General features: G+C 32.0%; 3 protein-coding genes across 8 annotated transcripts; 1 reads left to right on the top strand and 2 right to left on the bottom strand.

The window, feature by feature from the left end:
* The first annotated feature begins 3,151 nt into the window (after nucleotides 1-3,151).
* Nucleotides 3,152-4,388, top strand: LOC120072840 (ATP synthase small subunit 6-A, mitochondrial-like). Its single transcript, XM_039025357.2, has 3 exons — nucleotides 3,152-3,422; nucleotides 3,552-3,594; nucleotides 4,190-4,388. The coding sequence occupies exons 1-3, from the start codon at nucleotides 3,302-3,304 to the stop codon at nucleotides 4,191-4,193; spliced, it is 168 nt and encodes a 55-aa protein (XP_038881285.1). The 5' UTR covers nucleotides 3,152-3,301; the 3' UTR covers nucleotides 4,194-4,388.
* Nucleotides 4,389-7,022: 2,634 nt separating this feature from the next.
* On the bottom strand, nucleotides 7,023-10,646 carry LOC120074013 (uncharacterized). Of its 5 annotated transcripts, none has more exons than XM_090311632.1 (10): nucleotides 10,326-10,530; nucleotides 10,152-10,237; nucleotides 9,832-9,976; nucleotides 9,582-9,720; nucleotides 9,150-9,212; nucleotides 8,805-8,980; nucleotides 8,478-8,571; nucleotides 8,330-8,388; nucleotides 7,540-7,609; nucleotides 7,023-7,413 (listed from the first exon to the last, which is right to left on the bottom strand). In XM_090311632.1, the coding sequence occupies exons 1-10, from the start codon at nucleotides 10,401-10,403 to the stop codon at nucleotides 7,373-7,375; spliced, it is 951 nt and encodes a 316-aa protein (XP_090167758.1). In that variant the 5' UTR covers nucleotides 10,404-10,530; the 3' UTR covers nucleotides 7,023-7,372. The 5 variants fall into 5 exon arrangements, 4 of the variants coding, with proteins under 4 accessions (XP_090167758.1, XP_038882906.2, XP_038882903.2 ...); XM_039026978.2 differs by having other exon boundaries at nucleotides 9,573-9,720; XM_039026975.2 differs by lacking the exon at nucleotides 10,152-10,237 and having other exon boundaries at nucleotides 9,573-9,720; nucleotides 10,326-10,623.
* A 1,378-nt stretch (nucleotides 10,647-12,024) lies between these two features.
* Nucleotides 12,025-14,693, bottom strand: LOC120074014 (uncharacterized). Of its 2 annotated transcripts, none has more exons than XM_039026979.2 (5): nucleotides 13,754-14,693; nucleotides 13,324-13,411; nucleotides 12,979-13,190; nucleotides 12,709-12,885; nucleotides 12,025-12,348 (listed from the first exon to the last, which is right to left on the bottom strand). In XM_039026979.2, the coding sequence occupies exons 1-5, from the start codon at nucleotides 13,943-13,945 to the stop codon at nucleotides 12,271-12,273; spliced, it is 747 nt and encodes a 248-aa protein (XP_038882907.2). In that variant the 5' UTR covers nucleotides 13,946-14,693; the 3' UTR covers nucleotides 12,025-12,270. The 2 variants fall into 2 exon arrangements, with proteins under 2 accessions (XP_038882907.2, XP_038882908.2); XM_039026980.2 differs by having other exon boundaries at nucleotides 12,025-12,569; nucleotides 13,754-14,621.
* Nucleotides 14,694-19,522: the final 4,829 nt, after the last annotated feature.

Genomic DNA, 19,522 nt, shown 5'->3' on the forward strand with positions numbered 1-19,522 from the left:
AATCTCAGTCGTTCTTCTTCACTTTAAACCCCCACTCAATCATCTATGGTGTGGTAAATAATTGATGTAAATCCCACAACCAAAGTGCAAAAAGAACAGTAAATTTCAAAACCCCATTTGGAAGAAACATTCAGAAATAAAAGAAAAATAATAATTAAATCCTTCTTCTTTTTTTTTTTTTTTTTAAATGGCAGAGAAAGATATAAGCCATAGCCAATATTTCTTCAACAAAAACAAAGTTCCATAAATCAGAACAAAGTGAGAAAACTAAAAGATTGAACCCATGAGATTGAAAGGTTAAAACCGAATCCTTGCAAGTATCAAACATGGCAGAGAAAGAGAAGCTACAAGCCCCAAAAAAAAAGCTTAGAAAACAAAACTCCATAAATCAGGAAAAAGAAAACTCAAACTCCTCAAAGTAATAAAGTTTCAAAAAACCTTCAACAAAAATAGAAATCCATTAATAAGATGAAAGTTGAAAGACTCAGAGAAAGGAAAAAAATAACCAATTCCTTCAATGTCAGAGTGTCGGAATGGGGAAGCTGCGATGAGGGGAGGCTGACGGCCACTGAGGAAGCGAGAAGGGGAGGTTGCAATGAGGCGCTGACGGACTGATGGACTGAAGAAGCGAAGAGGGGAGGCTGCGACTGTGATGATGGGAGGCTAACGGACAGACAGAGACACACTGAGGAAGAGAGGAGGGGAGACTGGGATGCGTAAACTGAAGACTGAAGAGAAGAAACCATAAAGAAAAAGATGTGCACATTTTTATAATATTATATATTTAAAATAATAATAATAATAATCATAGTATTCGGTTGGTCGGTCGTTCTCGACCAATTCATTTCAATCGACCGTCTGCCCACTATATTCCGACTAACCGACTTAGTTTTGATTTAGGTCAGTCGACTCGATTTTCAATCTCCCATGCTCACTCCTACCTACAATTATCTATTGTATTACTATTTTAAATCCATTTTTATTACAATCTTTATTATTTGTTACATAGTAATTATTTTCTACTAGATCTCTCTTTTTCTCTTTATTCAATGTTTAAAATTTTCTATTAAGACTAAAATAGTCTATATCTCGAATACAGACTATTATAACTCATAGTAAAATATGTTGCATCCCAAACATAAACTATTATCTACCGACTATTATGATCATTGACTGTAATAACCATTAACTATAATAACCAACTCATAACTACCATGGCCCCTTGAAAATACATGATTAACATAAATGGACTAAAATGAACATATTAAGAATATAGAAATCAAAATGAACAAAAACCAAAAGAATAGGAATGAAAGTAATATTTAAACGTTATTTAAAACAGAAAAAAGTATATCTTTTTAGTCCATAAGTTTTGAATTTAGTTTTCATCTAACCTTAAGTTTTAAAATGACACATTTTTATTCCTAAACTTTGAATTTAGTTTCCCTTTGGTCCCAAATTTTTTATATTTTATACTTTTATCCTTGAACAACTAATGGTTGTTCTTGGTTCTTAGGTGTTATTGCGTTTAAGTTTTCGTAGATGCCATAGAATTAAGAATGACCAGGAATAATATATATGAGAATATGATATCTGAAAATCAAGAATTACTGTGTTTGTTTGTGCGTGGAAATGTTGTCAGAATTACTTATCAATTAAAATTAATTAAATATATGTTTAATATGACAAAATGACTAGGTAAGTTTAATTTATTTATTATCAATTAAAATTTTTTATATCACACCTTTTTATTATCAATTTTTAATGAAATAATATTGATAATTGATTTAAATATATTTTTTCTTTTTTTTTTCCTGTAGTTGTATTAATTAAAGAGTTAATTAGCTAACTGACAACGTCAATTATAAGCCTTACATATATAGAAAATAAGTTTATATAAACTAATGATTTTAAATCATCAAACAATGCTTTTAATTAAAAATATATATAATTATAAATTAAAATTAGAAGTATAAATGTACGAGATTATTTAATTAGAAAAATTAACTTATTTTATTATTAGTTAATTAATTAATATTCTTTAAAAGACTAATTAATAATTTTAATAGATAAGTTACGATGTCAATATATTTGCCAATAAAAAAAGATTTAAGAGATATAATTGTGTTTATTCATTTTAATTCATAATAATATACTAAATTATTATATTAACATTATTATTAATAAAATTAATTATATATGTTAATTGTAAATTTACTTTAAACATATTTATAAAAATTGTGTAAATTAAACAATATTAAGAAAGAAGAAAACAAATAGAATGAAAAGATACCAAGAGAGAGAAAACTCATCTATTTGAATGGTTATGAAAAACCTTTATAGATGGAAATATGAGACGTCTTGGAATAAGATATTCTTATTCTTAATATTGAAAATTTGTACTAAACATGGTGATAAAATATCATTTCTCATTCCCACCTTTTATTTTCATGAACCAAATGAATTGTTACCGTTAAGTTTCAACTAATTGATTTAAAATAATTATAGTTTGAAAATTTCAATCGATTTTAAAACCTAAGACCAAATGAAAAACTAATTAAGACTAATGCACTAAAAAGTATGGGTTCAAATGACCTGATAATTCGGACTATCCAACCAAAATTATAAGAGTTGAGTTGAGTTAGTTTTGTTTTTTTTAGATTGGGTTGGATTGGTTTGAATATTTTTTATTTACCCGACCCAACCAAAATTAACATTTGAATTTTATGAGATTTTAGTTTTAATCATGTGTTATAGATAGACTTAAATAAGTTATGATCCGACAACCCAATCCAACTCAACCCCAAAAGATACCCCAACCAACTGAATTTTTGGGTTGGTTCAAAAAAATACACTCAACCTTTGTACATCCCTAGTTTGTAATAAATATCATGGATATTTGTACTTAACATTTGATATAAGATTTTAAATATTAACCCAACAACCTAACACAACCCAATCCAATAGGTTGGGTTGGATTGGATTGGATTCATATTTAGATTTGTTAGGTTAACAACTCGACCAATCCAAATTTTCAAGTTAGTCTAAAAACATCCCACCATCCAATCTAACTCAACCATAAACCAACCCAAGTCAGGCGCGTAGGTGGCTGAAAAAAAATACTTAATTGTTAAAAATAATTTTGTTAATCAGCTTGGGCTTGGTCCAGTTATGGATAATTTTGGGCCGAGCCTTTTGAGTCGTCTCTTTATAAGCAAACAAGATCTGAGAGTTGAAGAAAATCTCCATTTTCACTTGCGAAAGGGAATCGAGACGAACGAACGCAGACAGTCGAAGGAAGATGAGGAAATTTGATCCATGGCCGGTGTTTTTCAGGCGAGAATGGAAGAGGAACTGGCCCTTCCTTGTTGGTTTCGCCATAACCGGCACCCTAATTACCAAGATGACTGCTGGTCTTTCTGGTACGATCGTCGATTATCATACTTGCTTGTTATTTCTTCTCGATTATTCGTCTTCTTTTCTGTCTTAATGGGTTGAATTTGGATCCTTCACTTCTTTTTGTATTGATCATTTCGTCGATTAATTTTCAGAGGAAGAGGTGAAGAATTCTCCCTTCGTTCAGAGGCACAATCGGTATTTTCTCGGAACCCTAATTTACGCCCCCGCACTTTCGATTTGCATATAAATTAAATCTAGTGAATACACTTTCGATTTGTATGTGGATTTGTGGTTTTAATCTGAAAAATCACGAATCCATTGAAGATAATTCTGCATTTTATTATTGGTTTTCTGATTTCTGAATTAGGGTTTCTACATTTACTTGAGTGTGGAAGTCTAAATTGTTTCTGTGCATGTATTCCTTGTTTATTTCTCACTAGTGACCAGTTTTTTGGAGTATAAATCTTGATTGAAAGACGATTTAAGGGGGAGGCTAAAATCCATCATATATAACCTGAAATCATCTCCAGTGAGAATTGAATAGAGGGTCACTTCGTTTTGACCATAATCTGAAAGTTATTAAGCTTCTTTGTCTCTAGATGTTATTATACAATCACATATCTTGTTTATGTAAAAAGAAACTTTGCATTTGAGTATCTGTCTTTCTACAGCTGAGAGACATGTTCGGTTTTTGAGTGTTTCTTCTTCTCTATTCCTTTTAACTTTTATGGGGATTGTTGATTTAGAACATAGGAATGTGCTTGACAAGTTAATGCTCTTCCTTCTGCAGGTGAATCCTTTAAGGGGGATTATTGGCATTGCAAAGTGAGATGTTTTCATTTCTGCAAAATAACGGATGCTACGGTTAGTTTACAAGCCATTTGAAGCAAGTTTTTTCGGTACTTCTCAGTATGTATCAAAACTTGGATGGATTTTTTTGTGATGACGTTGTTTACTTCTTAAATGAACATGAATTCTTTTTCGTAGCATCATTTGACTGAGAACTTTTGCCTTCTTTAATTTGGAATGGTGGAAACTTGTTCACGCATTGATTAGTATTTGTCATATAAAAGCGTACATCACTTTTCAGATTAGCTAACTCTCATCTTCTGGACCGATTTCTCGAAACAACTGGCGGAGTTCAGTTGTCAAGGAATTCATGGGATGATAATATTTTTGTGGTACATAACAAGTTAACAACCATATAATATGCATCCATCATTCATAAGTTCATTGTATCTCTTCATTCCTTTTGTACTAAACTCAACCCACCCTGGGTTTGCATACATTGCTTTGTATTTGTTGCAAGAGCGAAAGTAGTGTTAGTTTTGTTATTTAATTTTGGTAGTTTTTTTATTTAATTTTGGTTTGATGTCTCTTTGTTTAAAAAATATATACTCTTATAAACGTTTCAAAACCATCATTGGTATTGTTTGTTATAATGTTACGAAAACGCGACTTCAAATTAAAGTTTAAATAGTCATTGTGGTAGGTTATCACTACACTGTTTCAAGTCTCAATTTAATTTAATGTTTTAAAAGATGTCTTACTCCAAGGTAGCTTTAAAACTTTTATGAAGACATTACAATTTTATGATTTTTTTGGTTCAATTTTTATAATTATTGTAAGCTTGAAGAGTCATCCAATTTTTACAGTTGAAAGTTGGATGGTGTAATTGTAAATACTACCATACTTGAGGGGTGGTCTTTGCAATTTGTTATTATTTTTTTTTAATATTTAACAGTTTGGTTTTTACTTGTATTTGACAAACTAAAGAAGGCCATTTGAAAAATGTCATTCTTTTACATGACAACCTATGATTGGGGAATTATCAAAACATTTTATTTAAGTTAAAAAAAGCAATGGACGTGTTATTCTTATTGTAGATTCTAACATTTTACTGATATTGTTCATGCTAATAAGTAAGAAGTTTAGATTTAATACGAATGAAGGATTGAAAAATTTGAAAGTGATTGAAATTCAGCAACATTCAATTGAACGGATACACCCACCAAAACAAGGAAGATGAAAGATTACAAAAATTTAATATAACTTATACTTTTCATTCGCCTTGAATTTTGTTTTATTAGTCTTGGTTGAGACAAAATGTAGAATTAAGTGGTAAATTCATGCAATGCAATCAAATTACATAATGGAAGGGGGAGATAGATATATTATGCGTGTTTGGAATGTGCATTTTTAAGTGTTCAATTTAAAACATAAATTATTTTAGAAAAAAATTAGTTTTTGACAACAAACTAATTTTAAGATTATTTTCAACCATTTTTGTTAAAAGTATTTAAATAAAAATAAGTTTTTTAAAAAATGTATTTTTTTAAGTCAATTCAAATGAGATTTATTTATACAAGATTTACACTAATCTAATAAATATAGGATTGATTAGATGAATTATAATTCCTAATTTTCAAATATAGAATTCGAAGAGTTTCTAAATAATTAAAAAAAAAAATACATTATAATTAAATCACTTACCAAGGTAATATGTATCTGGCAAATTTTAAATCAAGGCTTACTTGACAAGATTGGTATACAATTCAAGGAGTTTATTCAAAATACTAAATAATCTTCCCTAAAATAAAACATAGAGAAAAAGAAATTCATCTCATCTCCTTTCACATGTGAACCACCGTCGTGCCCATCGAATCTCTCTCTCTCAGGCCCATTGACCACAATTTGGTCCAACTCGACGACGCCGTTTGTACTGATATGGATCGAGGTCATCATGCCTCCGTCAGTGTGCCTTCCCAAATTGTTTCTTGAAAAGTGATATTAGAGCAGAAGCATGATTCCAAACAACCTATTTTGTGGATATATTGTTTCAAACCATTAAGGATAACAAATAATTGCTTAAAGGGAATGCTTGGGTGTTACAAGTAGAGTTGTTTATATCTTTAAAAATAACTATAGATTTAGGAAATAGTTTAAATTAATATTTCATTTGAAATCTTTTGACAATTTGTATATTTCCCTACTTTTTAGGATTTTCCCAACCGAAATGAAATATTAATTGTTTAGCAACATTTTTCAACTAATAAATTTAAAAATAATAAACCCTTTTTAAATGCATTCAAAGGATTAAAGTTCTTTTTTAAAAAAAACGAAAGGAAAAACAAGGGTCAAAGAAAGATTGAGGACGATTGAATTAAGTAGACTGTCAAACGAGACAGAGAGATTGAAAGATGAAAAGGCTTACCTTAAACACAATCAACAAATTGTTGAAATGAAGAATTTAATAGAATATAAGCCTCAAGAACACGAAAAGATTGAAACAATGAATAATTACTAGTTTGTCGAAATTACAAACTCTTCTTGAAATATTGATAAAATGAGAAATATATCTAAATTATTAAAATAATATACTAAGATGATAATGAACAAAAGATTAAAAAAAAAAATGATAACTAAAATCCATAATCACAAATTTTAATCGAATTTAAAATAATAAAAATGAATAAGATAATCTAAGGTATATTATAAAATAGAATTGAAATGGTGATAAAGAGATGGATTAGTTCTAACGATCTTTGAAAATTGATTAATCAAATCAAATCAGATATGAAATTGACAATTCAAATTTCAAAATGGGAGAAAAATCTAACACCTTTATCTCTTAAATCCGTTAAATTGAAATCGCATAACCAACAATTTCAATTACACCGTATTGTCTCATACCTAATGATTCCATTATATTTCTATTGAGAATTGATATACAGTATATCAATGACACAATAATCTAAAAAGTTATTATCTGACCATACCCTAGATAATTTGGAGATTAAAAAAGTATATGTTATGTGCACAGTACGAATTTGCCAAAAACATTGGTTTTCTTGACAAAAATCAAGATGAGCCCTCTGATTTTGCTATAAAGATATTATATGTTGGGGTTTGAACTTTACAGTTTGCTAACTCCTGCATATTGCATAAACATCCTAAGTCCCATACCATCACTTCAACTATCTTTTCGTTTTCTTCCACCAGTGCTTTTCCTGCCTGCACAGTGAATATATATATATATACATATATATATATATATATATTGTTCTTGATTATAAATTAATTAATTTCAAAAAAGAAGGGGAAAAAAAAGTTGAAAAGCAATGCAAAAATATAACAAACCCCTAGGCTGTGATGGTGGCTTTGGTTGTATGTCCTGCCGCTCTTCCTGGATCCATCTAAGCTTTCGATCCTGTCTCCCCATAATTATAGTTAGAAGGAAAAACAACTAAATAATCTCTTACGTTTTAACATTTCTTAATCCAATTCACAGTCGGCTGATAATGAACGTTCCCAGAGAATTGGCAAGTTCATCGTCGGCAAAGTTTAGAATTCAAAAAACTGATGTATTAATGAAATATTAGAAAATAAAGATTAATTTTTAATTAATTATATTTTCATTTTTTTATTAAAAAATTAACAACTAAATCAAGTATTTAGCCACATTACACAAATAGCATCTTAGAACCATATAAACTCCAGAACTCTCCCTTTTTTTTTTATATTTCATTTTGTAAAATCCTTTTAATAAATAAGTTTAGACGAACAAATTTAGAGCTTGTGTCTAAAACAAGCTTGGAACTTTAGGAAGTTCCTGACATGTTTGAACTTCTTAAAATTTAACTAATATATTATTAAATAGAAGTGAATTTTTATGCTAAATATTTCAATTTTATTAAAACTAGCATATACCAATTATGGTTCAGTAGATCCGACAATCAAAAAAATTGTTGAATAGGTCAACGGCCTATTACACCACAAAATTGACCATATGACACCTATTAGATAGAAAAATAAATGTTTAATGGACCAAATAGATAAACTTAGAAGTTTATAGAATAAAGATAATAACAATAGAGAATGAAAACTTTAAGGAAAGAATGAACAGGATATTGACTAGAATAAGAGTTACCGAGTCGTAAACAGGTAATTGGTTGCGCCAAAACTCCATTGTCGGCAGAAGTAATCGCCCTGCATACATCCGTTCATCATCAATCCAATTCCATTAACCAAAACAAAACAAACAACCCATCCTCAACTTTGTTATATCTTCTTCTCACCTGATCGTGATCGCCCATAACTCCTACATTCTGGAGATATTATACATTTCTTCTCCTTTCTTCCCCTTGTATTCATACTAATACCACTACTTCCCTGAATCAATAACCACCATCCATACACATTTTATGAGTTTTCATCTGCACGAATGAAGATTTGGTCTTGGATGGACTATGTAGCCAAAGATACTACAGAAATCCAGTTGTAATCATGAAGAGAAGCGACAAACAAATACAAAAATTGAATTCTAGACATCTGGAAAGAAGACTGCTGCTACTAATGCTAGAAGAAGCAGTGGATAGACAGCATGAATGGCAGAAATAACTTACAGGTGAATCAAAAATAATTTTCTTCTTGACTTTCTTCCGAGATTCTGTCTCTTTTGTTCCTTTGTTTTCAACTTCATTCTGAATATCAGCGACAGTGAAAGGTGCTGGAATATCAGTTGCACTTGTTCTCTGCATCTTATCTTCGGCCACAGAATCTCCATGATCCCATCCATGACCTTATTGACAACTTTTTCTTAGTTGTTACATTCATAAAGTTGAAATGAACTACATATTTCTAATACAACGTCATAGGATTAAGGATTTAAAGAAAACCCAGAACCAAAGATATATTTTTCTATGTGATTCAACATCAATATGGTATATATGTAGGATTTTTAAACCTACTTGGAGAAATCTCACACAAAGGAGAACTCATATTGGTGAGAGTACAGTTGTTCATGTCAGCATCTGCAGCCATCCAAAATTGAAGAGAAAGTTAGAAATGGGACACGAACAAGACACCAATACATTGTTTTATAACTTCTATATTTCTTATATCCATCGTTTTTTTTTCAAAATTTTCACGTGTGAGTGTGCTGACGAACCTTTGACCTTTTGGTCAATTGAGCTAACTTAAGTTGGCTATACCCATCATTTTATAAGCGAACAAATAAATAAATAGTTGCTCAACTTATGTTCATGATAACATGTGGCTAGTGTATTCAAGTGATTTACATGTACAATTATTGGAATCATATTTAAATATTCAAATTGTGTCTAACATGTATCTAACCAACAAGTAGAAGAGGCCAACATATGCCTATCTACCATTATTACTTTTTGATGTACAGGGCGAATTGTCTGTATCAGAAATATTTCCCCCAGCAGCAATACTCTTAGAAGCTTCTCCCTCAAAGCAATTTGCTGCATGATTTTCCCAGTTGGGAGGAAACCCAAATACAAAATGCTTGAAAACCTGTTAATAGTAACCCAAATCAGAGCAGCAAGAAATATACAAATAAAGAAAAAGAAATAAGTGGAAACCAAATAACCACAGATTTAGAAGTTGTTTATTTGACATGCAAACCTGCGGCGTGAACCCATTATCAGCAGTACGCAGTTTGTTTATGAAACCCTTAAGAATAACACAGATTCCATCAGCAGTCTCCAGAGTGAAAACATCGTATCTCTTAACAATGGGAGCAGAAGAAAATATTCGAACAGGTTGTCCCCTAAAACAAACCAAAAAAATAACAGTCTATACAAAATGTAGAAGAAAGCAGAAAGAAAACTCCAGAAGATATTTTCGAACTGCTACTCGATTTGCCAAAAGATTGAAGCAAAAAGTGAAAGAAAACAGAAACAATTACAGAAAAACCCCAGAACGGGAGAGGAAAATGTGATTACGGTGTGGATGTTAAGCCAGCGACGGCTAGGGTTTTCCCATTGAAGTCATTTTCAGCTTTGATTAACCACCAATCGAGCAAACGAACCTTTAATTGTTTGTTTCGATCAATAAGACGCACAATCAGAATCAAATCAGTAAAAGTAATTGAAGGGAATTTTGAGGGGAGAGCTTACTGTTTTCTGGAAGTAAGAAACTGAAGCGCCGCCGCTGTTGGGGATTGTTGGTTCATGGAATTCTGGAGAAGAAGCCATGATCGTTTGCGAAATTCTAGAAAGATTTTGAAAGAGAAGTTGCTTGCATTAGGTTTTTTCTTCGGGAAGTTTTGAAATTTTTTTTGAGGTGAAGAAGATGGTACTACGCGCGGGAATGCTTTATAGCTCGATGTCATATTTATAGTTTCAAAAATTTGCAAATTTATCCTCTCCATGTCTCACATTTGCCCTCACAAACTTCTTATAATGACAATTTTATCCTTATATTTATCGATCTACGTATCTATACTATGTAGGGTAAAATGATGGGAATGTTATTTGAGATTTTTAGGGCATGTTAATAATTAATTAGCAAAGTTGTGATTTTTTATTATAAATAGAGAGGGAGAGGAAGTGAGTAATGAGGTAATATTTGAGGAGTGAATTTGAGTTTGAGAGTGACTTTAGGAATCCAAAGATCATGAATTACTTAGTTTATTATGTAATTTCATTCCATTGTGATTCATATTTCAATATATTCAAACACTATCATAATAGCCAATTTAGTTTGGATTTTGTAAAGATAAAACCCAAATTAATGTGAATAAAAATGATTGTTTCGATTCTTGATTTTTTTTTTTTTAATTTTGATTAAGAAAAAAAGTCCAATTAGATAAGGTCATATGTTACTTTATTACCTTAACTATATGTTACTCTATTACCTTAACTATCGAGCTAATGATTAGGATTTAAACTTCGATTGGCCATTTTAATTATGTACTTACGTTCACATTAATCCATTTTAGTTACGTTCAAACTAATCCATTTTATTGTTTTAAAGAAATAGCCAACTTTAATGTTATTTAACTTTTGTGAGAATTTGTAGGTATGAACTAAGATTGTGTTAAAGATATTATATTGAGAACTTTAAACTTCTTAACCTCAAGAATATCTATCTAAAATAATAAAGCTATAATAAAATATAGAAGAGAACAATTTGTGTACTAATTGAGTGAACTTGATAGACCTAATGCTACTGTTTACCCACCAAATAATTCGATTAGGTGGAATTTCTTATTTCAATGGCTCCATCATAATTGCGGGAGTGGGAGATTGAACACCACCGACCTCTTGAGAGAGAAAATTCATGCCAATATCACTTAGTCAAGCTCACTTTGACACCAAAACTAAAATGTTACAATAGTCTAATGCATGACAAATTTTAATTTACTATAACCTTCTATTAAATGACAGCATTGCCTTCAGTTATTTATTATTGGAAACCAATTATTTTCTGAAATCATACTATAGGAAATCCAAATGTTAATTGCTAACTATCATGATCTGTGAAGAGATCGAATCATTAGATGACATTCAAAGTATTCACATGCCATCTTTGAACGACTGATTACTTCTTGTCCATAAGAATAACAGCAAATCAAATTTCAAGTACGTCCCAAAACTCATAGACAAAGATATCTTCAAAGTTTAAATATAAGGTGTTAATATTTCTGAATTTTACCAAAGTTTAAGTCGATGGTAATTGGCATGATCTTCCTCCCTAGAAGTTGAAGATTTGATCACCCCCCCTCCCCCCCCACGCAATTGTACCGTATATGTGTGTGTGTATTTCTGAATCTCAAGACAATGAGATTGTGGGGCAAATCATATGGGGAGGTGGTTTAATCAAATATGAAGACATAAACTAGGTTTAATCAATACGTAGCTTTGCATCTTGAGTTACATCAAAACACTTAAAATAAAGTAGAGCCCAGCATTGAACCTTTCATCACAACAAACTGCCAAAGTGGCTTTGGCTTGAGAATATCACAATCACAACCCAAATGACTTTATAATGTATTGGCATCAACTCAATGTTGGTCAAAGAAAAGGTATAGATTGGAAATTAATGAAAACAAAAATAACCTTAAAATATGTCTTGGTGGAAGTGTCCTGAAACAGATTGTGCCCTCTGCAGATGGAGATTTAATGTGTAATTTCTTACCTGCACATAAACAATTCAAAGCAACATGAGGATTTGTAGCATTTATCACAAAAGCAAATTTTCAGCATAACTTCTCTTAATCTTGCCAACGAAGGATGACCGTCGACTACTCAGATTATAAGCTGACAGCTGTGTATTCAACAGTCTAACTTCTCTTAATCTTCATCGAGTCAGAGGATATAAGATTTCCCAGTTATGGTGTTCTAATTCTATACATTTAACTGCAACACAATGTGGAGAGAAACGTAACAAACTGACAAGGGTGAAGAAAATGATGTAATAAAAGTTTGACGATTACATGGAAGGCACATCACATGATAACTCTAAGCAAGCAAGCTATGAACGAGTAAGTTTGCATACCTCTAAACTTTGAATTTGTTCTTGATACTGGCATAAGACGTGCTTTAACTGATGGACTTCTCTTGCCTTCTCTTCTTGCTCGAGATTCCGCTCATGTTGAATGGCGACGGCTCTCTTTAAAATTTGGTTGTCATTTACCAAGTTTTGCAAATGCTCCCTCAAAGAAGCATGCTTTAACTACAACACAATGTGGAGAGAAACATAAATTTTACCTTCAGACACTTCATCGAAAGAAGATTAAAAAGTACATGAATAATATTTCCACACTACCTCCTCTGATTCTCTTGAATGCACAGTTACATTATGTTCAAAAGCTTCTAAAATCCTTGCAGCTCGAATTCTAGCATCACCAACATCCACTGCACCCATCATTTCTTGCACAAACATGTCCACCCACTTGGACCCATTCATTCCATTCCCTTCATCAATGGCCGAACTAACATCTTTAGCTTCTTCAATTTTCTCGTGTGACATTTGGCTGCCTGATTTCAGAAATCCCCCAAAAATAAAAACCCTTATTCTCTTGTGATAAGATATTCAAGGGCAACTATTTATTCAGTCATCAAAATTGTTTTACCCAATGTCAGATGATATGCAAGCATAATAACAACTTACATGTTGCTGTTCTCTCATCCGGAACAGTAGAACAATTTCCAATCGTCGCAGAATTGACACGAGCACTAAAATCATCAAAGGAAGACACCTGTAGAACATCACTTGCATCTTTAATCTTCATGTCATAATTCCTAAGAACAGTTTCGATTTCAACCGGCTAAACATGCATATAAAGGATAATCAGATCTTCCAAGAGCCTCTAATTCATGACAAATTGGTTTGACTATATTTCCTATGGATATCAAACCATCTTTATCCAATTCCTTTCTGATTACATCTAGAAGCATTGTTTACAAACAGACAGAATCAAAGAAAAAAAAACGAAAATTAACACAAATGAATATACCAATAGAAATTTCCAATGACCCAAATCAAACTTAAAACAGAATTCATAAAACATAAAGAAAACCCGATGATCCTAGCAACGAACCTCGGCACCGACTCCAGGGAACATTTGAAGCAAAACCGAAGCAGAATCGTCCGGTCCAGACCCGAAATCCGATCGGGTCGTGGATCCGAAAGTGGACCACCGAGTCCTCTTAGCAGAAGAACAAGCCGTCGGAGAAGAAGATCCAAAGATCTCCTCAAACCCCACCCGCTTTCCACAAACTCCAGCCGACATGGGTTGTTGCTTCTTAAACCCAGAAAATTTGTGGGATCAAAAACCCTAAAACGAAATTCCCAGATACGAAAAGGGGGAAAAAAAACCCTTGGAAATCTGAAATCAAGGAATTGTATGGATCGAAAGAGAGATCGTGGGTGGGATTTGGTGGTTGAAAAGTGGGCAGAAATCAAAGGAATCAAAGTGTTGGAAAAACCAGGAACAGAGGAAATAAATGTCAAGGGAAATTGAAGGACATAGGGTTTTGAGGAAGGAGAAGAAGAGGAGCAGGTTGAAAGAGGCAAGGTTTTGGCGTTTAATGGGGGTTGGAATCTTTAGATATTTCCACCATTGAAGTTTACAGTTACGGTAGATGCAAGGAAAAGATAAAAGTATCTCTCTCTGCGGTCTGCACAAGATAGTGGACATCTAAAGAAAAATTAAATATTATAAATATTACAATAAAAAAAATCATAAGTTGAGGTAAAAAAATTAAGAAATTGCATGCATGATAAATCTATAATCAATATTGATGAAAATTTGAATAATTTAAATCTCTTTATATTTTTTTAAAAAATGATGCGATTTGCTTTAGGAAAAGGGTTTCTGATCATGTTTCGCTCAACATTACGATTAACTCCCAGTTGATGGCCATCGTTGAAAGTTCATATCATCCTCTCCTTCTTTTGAAAGATTCCTTCTCGAATCCAAATCAAAGCCTCATAAAGCAGTTTTGAAGTCATAAGTAGAAAATATTGGTATTTTTCTTGAACTTCTCTTTGGATAGTCTCTCTTGCAAAGCAACCGTCATGAGATGTCAAATGTTGATACCGCCTTGGATTCTGTTTATTTTTGGAAGAATAGTCATCCTTCCAATCACCATTCAATTTGTAACCATCAAAGGAACTTGAGCCAATCTTTGAACTTTGTTTCAAAGTTAATGCTTTAACATCCTGCAAAAACTCAAAGAGTAAACTATGCAAACTTTGTGGTAGTTCACCTATCAGGAAACAAAGTCTTTTGTTAACCTCACGAATTTCTAAACTCACCTTTTTTTTTTCTTTTCTCTCATTTCTATCTAGAGACTGAGTATTACTCACATGCTTTTCTTCATCATACATTTATATTATTTTTGTCTTAGTCTTATGTCTTTTATTTTCCAACTTACATACATCAAGTTTTACTTCTCTTGGAAATAATGATACAACAATAGGATCAAAAGTTACTTTGGGCTCTAATGGACTAGCAATGTTAGCACAAAGTATATTAGTCTCAAGTTCACAACCATCTACTTTATCTACCCACTACCATTAAGTGATGCTTCTCAGAAATAAGTGGTACAACAGTAGTAGAAAAGTTATAATCATGTGATTCCTTTTTATCGAATGACCTACTAAGCAAACTTTTATTATCATGCATAGGTACAACATTAGCAAGTTTCTTTTCGCTAGATTTTAGCTCATATATACTAGGTAAATTAACTTTGTCCACTAATGTATTGACATTGATACTAGACTTAAATTTAGTGTACCTTGAAATTCTTCTATGTGGTTGTTTTTCTATCTTGATGGCAATGTGCACCATCTTTTCCAAATCCTCACAAGGTTGAATTTCTTCTCGATTGGCAAGCATATCGACAATCTCTCATTAAGTCTTGGTAGAATCGATCCATGGTAGCTTACTCATCCTCAAATATGTTAACCTCCTCAATTACTAACAACATCTCCTCATAGTAAGTATTCACACTTTTGCTCCCTTGCTTCAAAGTTTGCAATTTGTGAAAATACTTAGGAACAAAATGTTTCCTCGTGAGAAGCTAGATTTCTTTCCATGAGGGTATTGCATTATTTCCACTTCTCATCCTTTTTGACAATAAAAAATTCCACCATCTTAGTGCATATTTCTCAAATGTAGAGACGATAAGCTTTACCTTTCCCTTTTCACTATAGTGGTGGTGATCGAATAGGCCATCAATTTCCTCATTCCAAAGGAGATACTCCTCAGGATTTGAAATACTTCCATAAAATAATGGATGCACGTTTTGGTCAACATGATGACCTTTTGTTGGAGCTCTTCTTTGTGCGCACATGGCTACAAAAAGATGCTGGCATGAAGAAAAATTGGACCTCACCATCACTCCATCACATGTTTCACTCGATAAGTAATGTCATTCGTGTTTACACTCTTTAATGTAGGCGCTCTCTCACAAAAAGGAATGCTCTCTAAAGGATAATAGGCCAAAATTTGCAATCAAGATCAGAAGAGGAAACCAAAAACAAATCAAACAAGAATGGCTATGTCAAACTCAAGCAAGAACCAGTTGAATTCAACAAAAGCAAAACTAGAAATCAAGAACCTAATGTTCAAAAAACAAACTAGGACACGAAACAATAAGAATTAAGAATCTAATATTCAAAATTCAAAGAATTATGCAAGATGAATAAAGATGACAAACTACTAAATAAATTAATGATAAAAAAGGAAACAAAGAATTAAGATTAAATACTAAAGAAACTAATTTTATTGAAATCCCAATTTATTTTTATTTTTAAATAAACTTAAACTAATCTTCTGAATTTGAACAGTTTAAAACTCATGAAAATTGAGTTGCTTAATTTATGTACTTGCTTAACCTAGTTGCTTAATGTTATGCTTCCATTTTTTTCTTATCCACCTTTCTGCGTCAACTCATCGCCACTTCAATTTTTTTTCCCCATTCTCTTCGTCTTGTTCTTCTTTTGAATCCAATTGGTTTTTTTTTTCTTTTCCAATTCTTATTCTTTTTGCTTTTCCAATTCCAATTTCGATTTGTTTATTTTTTCAGGACCAGATTTCAATGCCTCAAGCTTTCAATTTGTTTTTTTTCAAAATAAAACACAAAAAAAAAACTCTAATTAGAATTGACTCAACAAAGAAAGCAATTAAAATAGACTCAATTTAGAAAGAAATTGAATAAAACATATATCCAATCTAGAGTCTAGGCTTTGATACCAAATGATATGAACTCCCTGTTTGGGTTGATGCCCTAAATCTCGTAGGGTCCCGTAGTTTGTAAACACTTGTATGAACAGACATTCTGTGATTTATAAAATATGATATTTTATTCACATTGTCTATGAAATATTTAATATTTTAGTTGCATTAACCACAAACTAATAAACTAAGATCCATGGTTATCGTTGTAACTTAAACATGTATGTGGAGACATATAAGTGGATCATGTTTTAAGTGATAACTTAAATGGTTTGTAGTATATAGATAAGACTGGGTACCTTATCCTAGTGACACTACGAGTATGGCTCGCTTTGTAGGTGTTACAAATGTTGTAAAGTGCTACAAATGATCTGATTCTAATCATTCGTATATTAGACATGCAAGTGTGGATATTATATACAAAGGATTTGGTATAAGATCGTACCACAAAATGCTTAGTCTCGTTATATAATGTCGTTCATAATTGAGACTTTCATTTCACTAGGATGACCATAGGTAACATGATTTAAATCCTGAGTGAGTTGTGAACTCCTGCCTATGAGGGCGGTTCTTTAATTTGCATGGGTGAGAGTGACCAGATCGCCAACTCAACAAGCCTACCATTTTGGAGATTTGTCTGATTGGGGAATTGGGAACTCAACTACACAAAATGTAATTCACTTCTTCTTTGAAACAGAGGTAAGTAGATAAATTGCTCCCTTAAGAGCTGATACCGTGTCTTGAACAATGTGGCATCACACCCTCTCTTGGCCCGAGAGGGGTTTAGTCATAGTGAGACTATGATCTATTGTTCATTAGAGGAATCAGTGGTAGTTAAAGAGTTAGATGTAACTCAGGGGCACAATGGTAATTTGACCCAGCTGTACATATGCGCAGTTTGTGAAGGGTCATTGTACTGTTAAATAGTTATATCCAATGGACACAGAAATATATATGTAGTGTGAAGAGTGCAGTTGTCGGTCTTTAGTAGAGTGCCCGGTAGTTAACAAATGGTGGATAATGTGATTAGAGAGTTTAATCAGTTATTCATGTACCGTTGGAGCTTCAAGCTACAAGTCCATAAGGTTCCCTTGGTAGCTCAATGGATTCAAGTTGAGAATCAGTTTTTGGGATTAGTTTGAAATGTTCAAATTAATAAGAGGGAATTTGATTATATGTGATATAATTAAATTAATTCAATTATATATGATATAATTTATATAATGTATTTGATACATTATTGTTTGATTGGAGGAACCAATATTTGAATATGATTTAAATATAATTTCTATGGTTTAGATTCATAGTTATTAAATTTAATATAAATATGAGTTATATTAAACGCCATAAAATAAAGAAAAAGAACTGTGATTTATATATTGTATATGATACAATATTAAAACTATATGTTATAAATATAATAAGATAAGTTAGTTATCATATTTATTAATTATATGATAATTAATTTATATTTCTCCATAACCACCCTTAGTAGGTAGTTATACGATTTTATGGTAAGTTGGGATAAATAAAATTGTTTTAGTTATTCCAAAAGTGAGAGTGTACAAACAGATGTGATAAGAGATCGAGTAAGAAAGTCTAACCTTACGATCACTTGAGAGACTACACGATCGAGTAGCTAGTCTATGCGATAGACTTTCTCATCTATACGATAGATTTATTGGTTTACTCGTTTGTCTTCCTCCTTCACACTAAAATTTCCCTCAAACCAAAATAAACCAGAGCCCACCACTCTTTGATTCTCATACCAAGAATACCAAGGTAATCTAGTGGTAGTGTTTAGTTAGTTCGAGGATCGAGTTGCTGCTTGTTCGAGGGAGATCAAATTGTTCGTTGCGTTTGTGAACAAAGTTGATCAAAGGATTTACTTGAAGACGGGTTCTTCAAAGGTATAATCTCTTATCCTATGTTTTTATTTCAAGAAGCATGCTATAATTTAAGTTTAATGCATAATCTGTTTTGTATGACTGTAAATGTATGATTTCATTCACAATGGGATTTGGACGATCCACTTCCGCTCAAAGGTCCTCTGTAATTAGAGTTCCTTCACTCCCTAACGAATGTGAATTAGAAACCCTTTCGGATGAAGAACCCCTAATTCTCAATCACTAAAACCCTCAAATCAATATGATTTCAAACCTAACGATTATGTTAGACATTGATTGCCTTGAGATCAAATATCTTAGTAAGAGCAAATTCCTCACCCAAGATTCGAACACTCCATAAGAAGGATGATCAATTCCACTTGAATGTTCTTGGCATACAACTAAAATGAATTGCAAATTCAAGAAACTCTCTATAACCTTGAAACCAAACACAGAGGCTAAAACTCAATTAATTGTAATTTGATTAAACGAACCTAATACCAAGGCTTAAATAGCCTCCTAATAAAAATTCTAATGCAACATAAAAAGACTAAAATTATCCATAATAAAATGTCATAAAAAGAATAAAATTTAAAAATGCTAAAATTACATCAAAATTATTAAATAAAATTTAATTTATAATTTAATGCCTAGACCGTTCGCATCAGTTCAAGTCATGCCCCCATGAGCTCTCCTCCTACGCTCAACCATCCTTCTAAGTGGACTCCATTAGTAGCTA

This window comes from Benincasa hispida, chromosome 3, assembly GCF_027475165.1.
Source record: "Benincasa hispida cultivar pf3 chromosome 3, pf3_genome.v1.1, whole genome shotgun sequence".
Classification (NCBI taxonomy): Eukaryota; Viridiplantae; Streptophyta; class Magnoliopsida; order Cucurbitales; family Cucurbitaceae; genus Benincasa; species Benincasa hispida.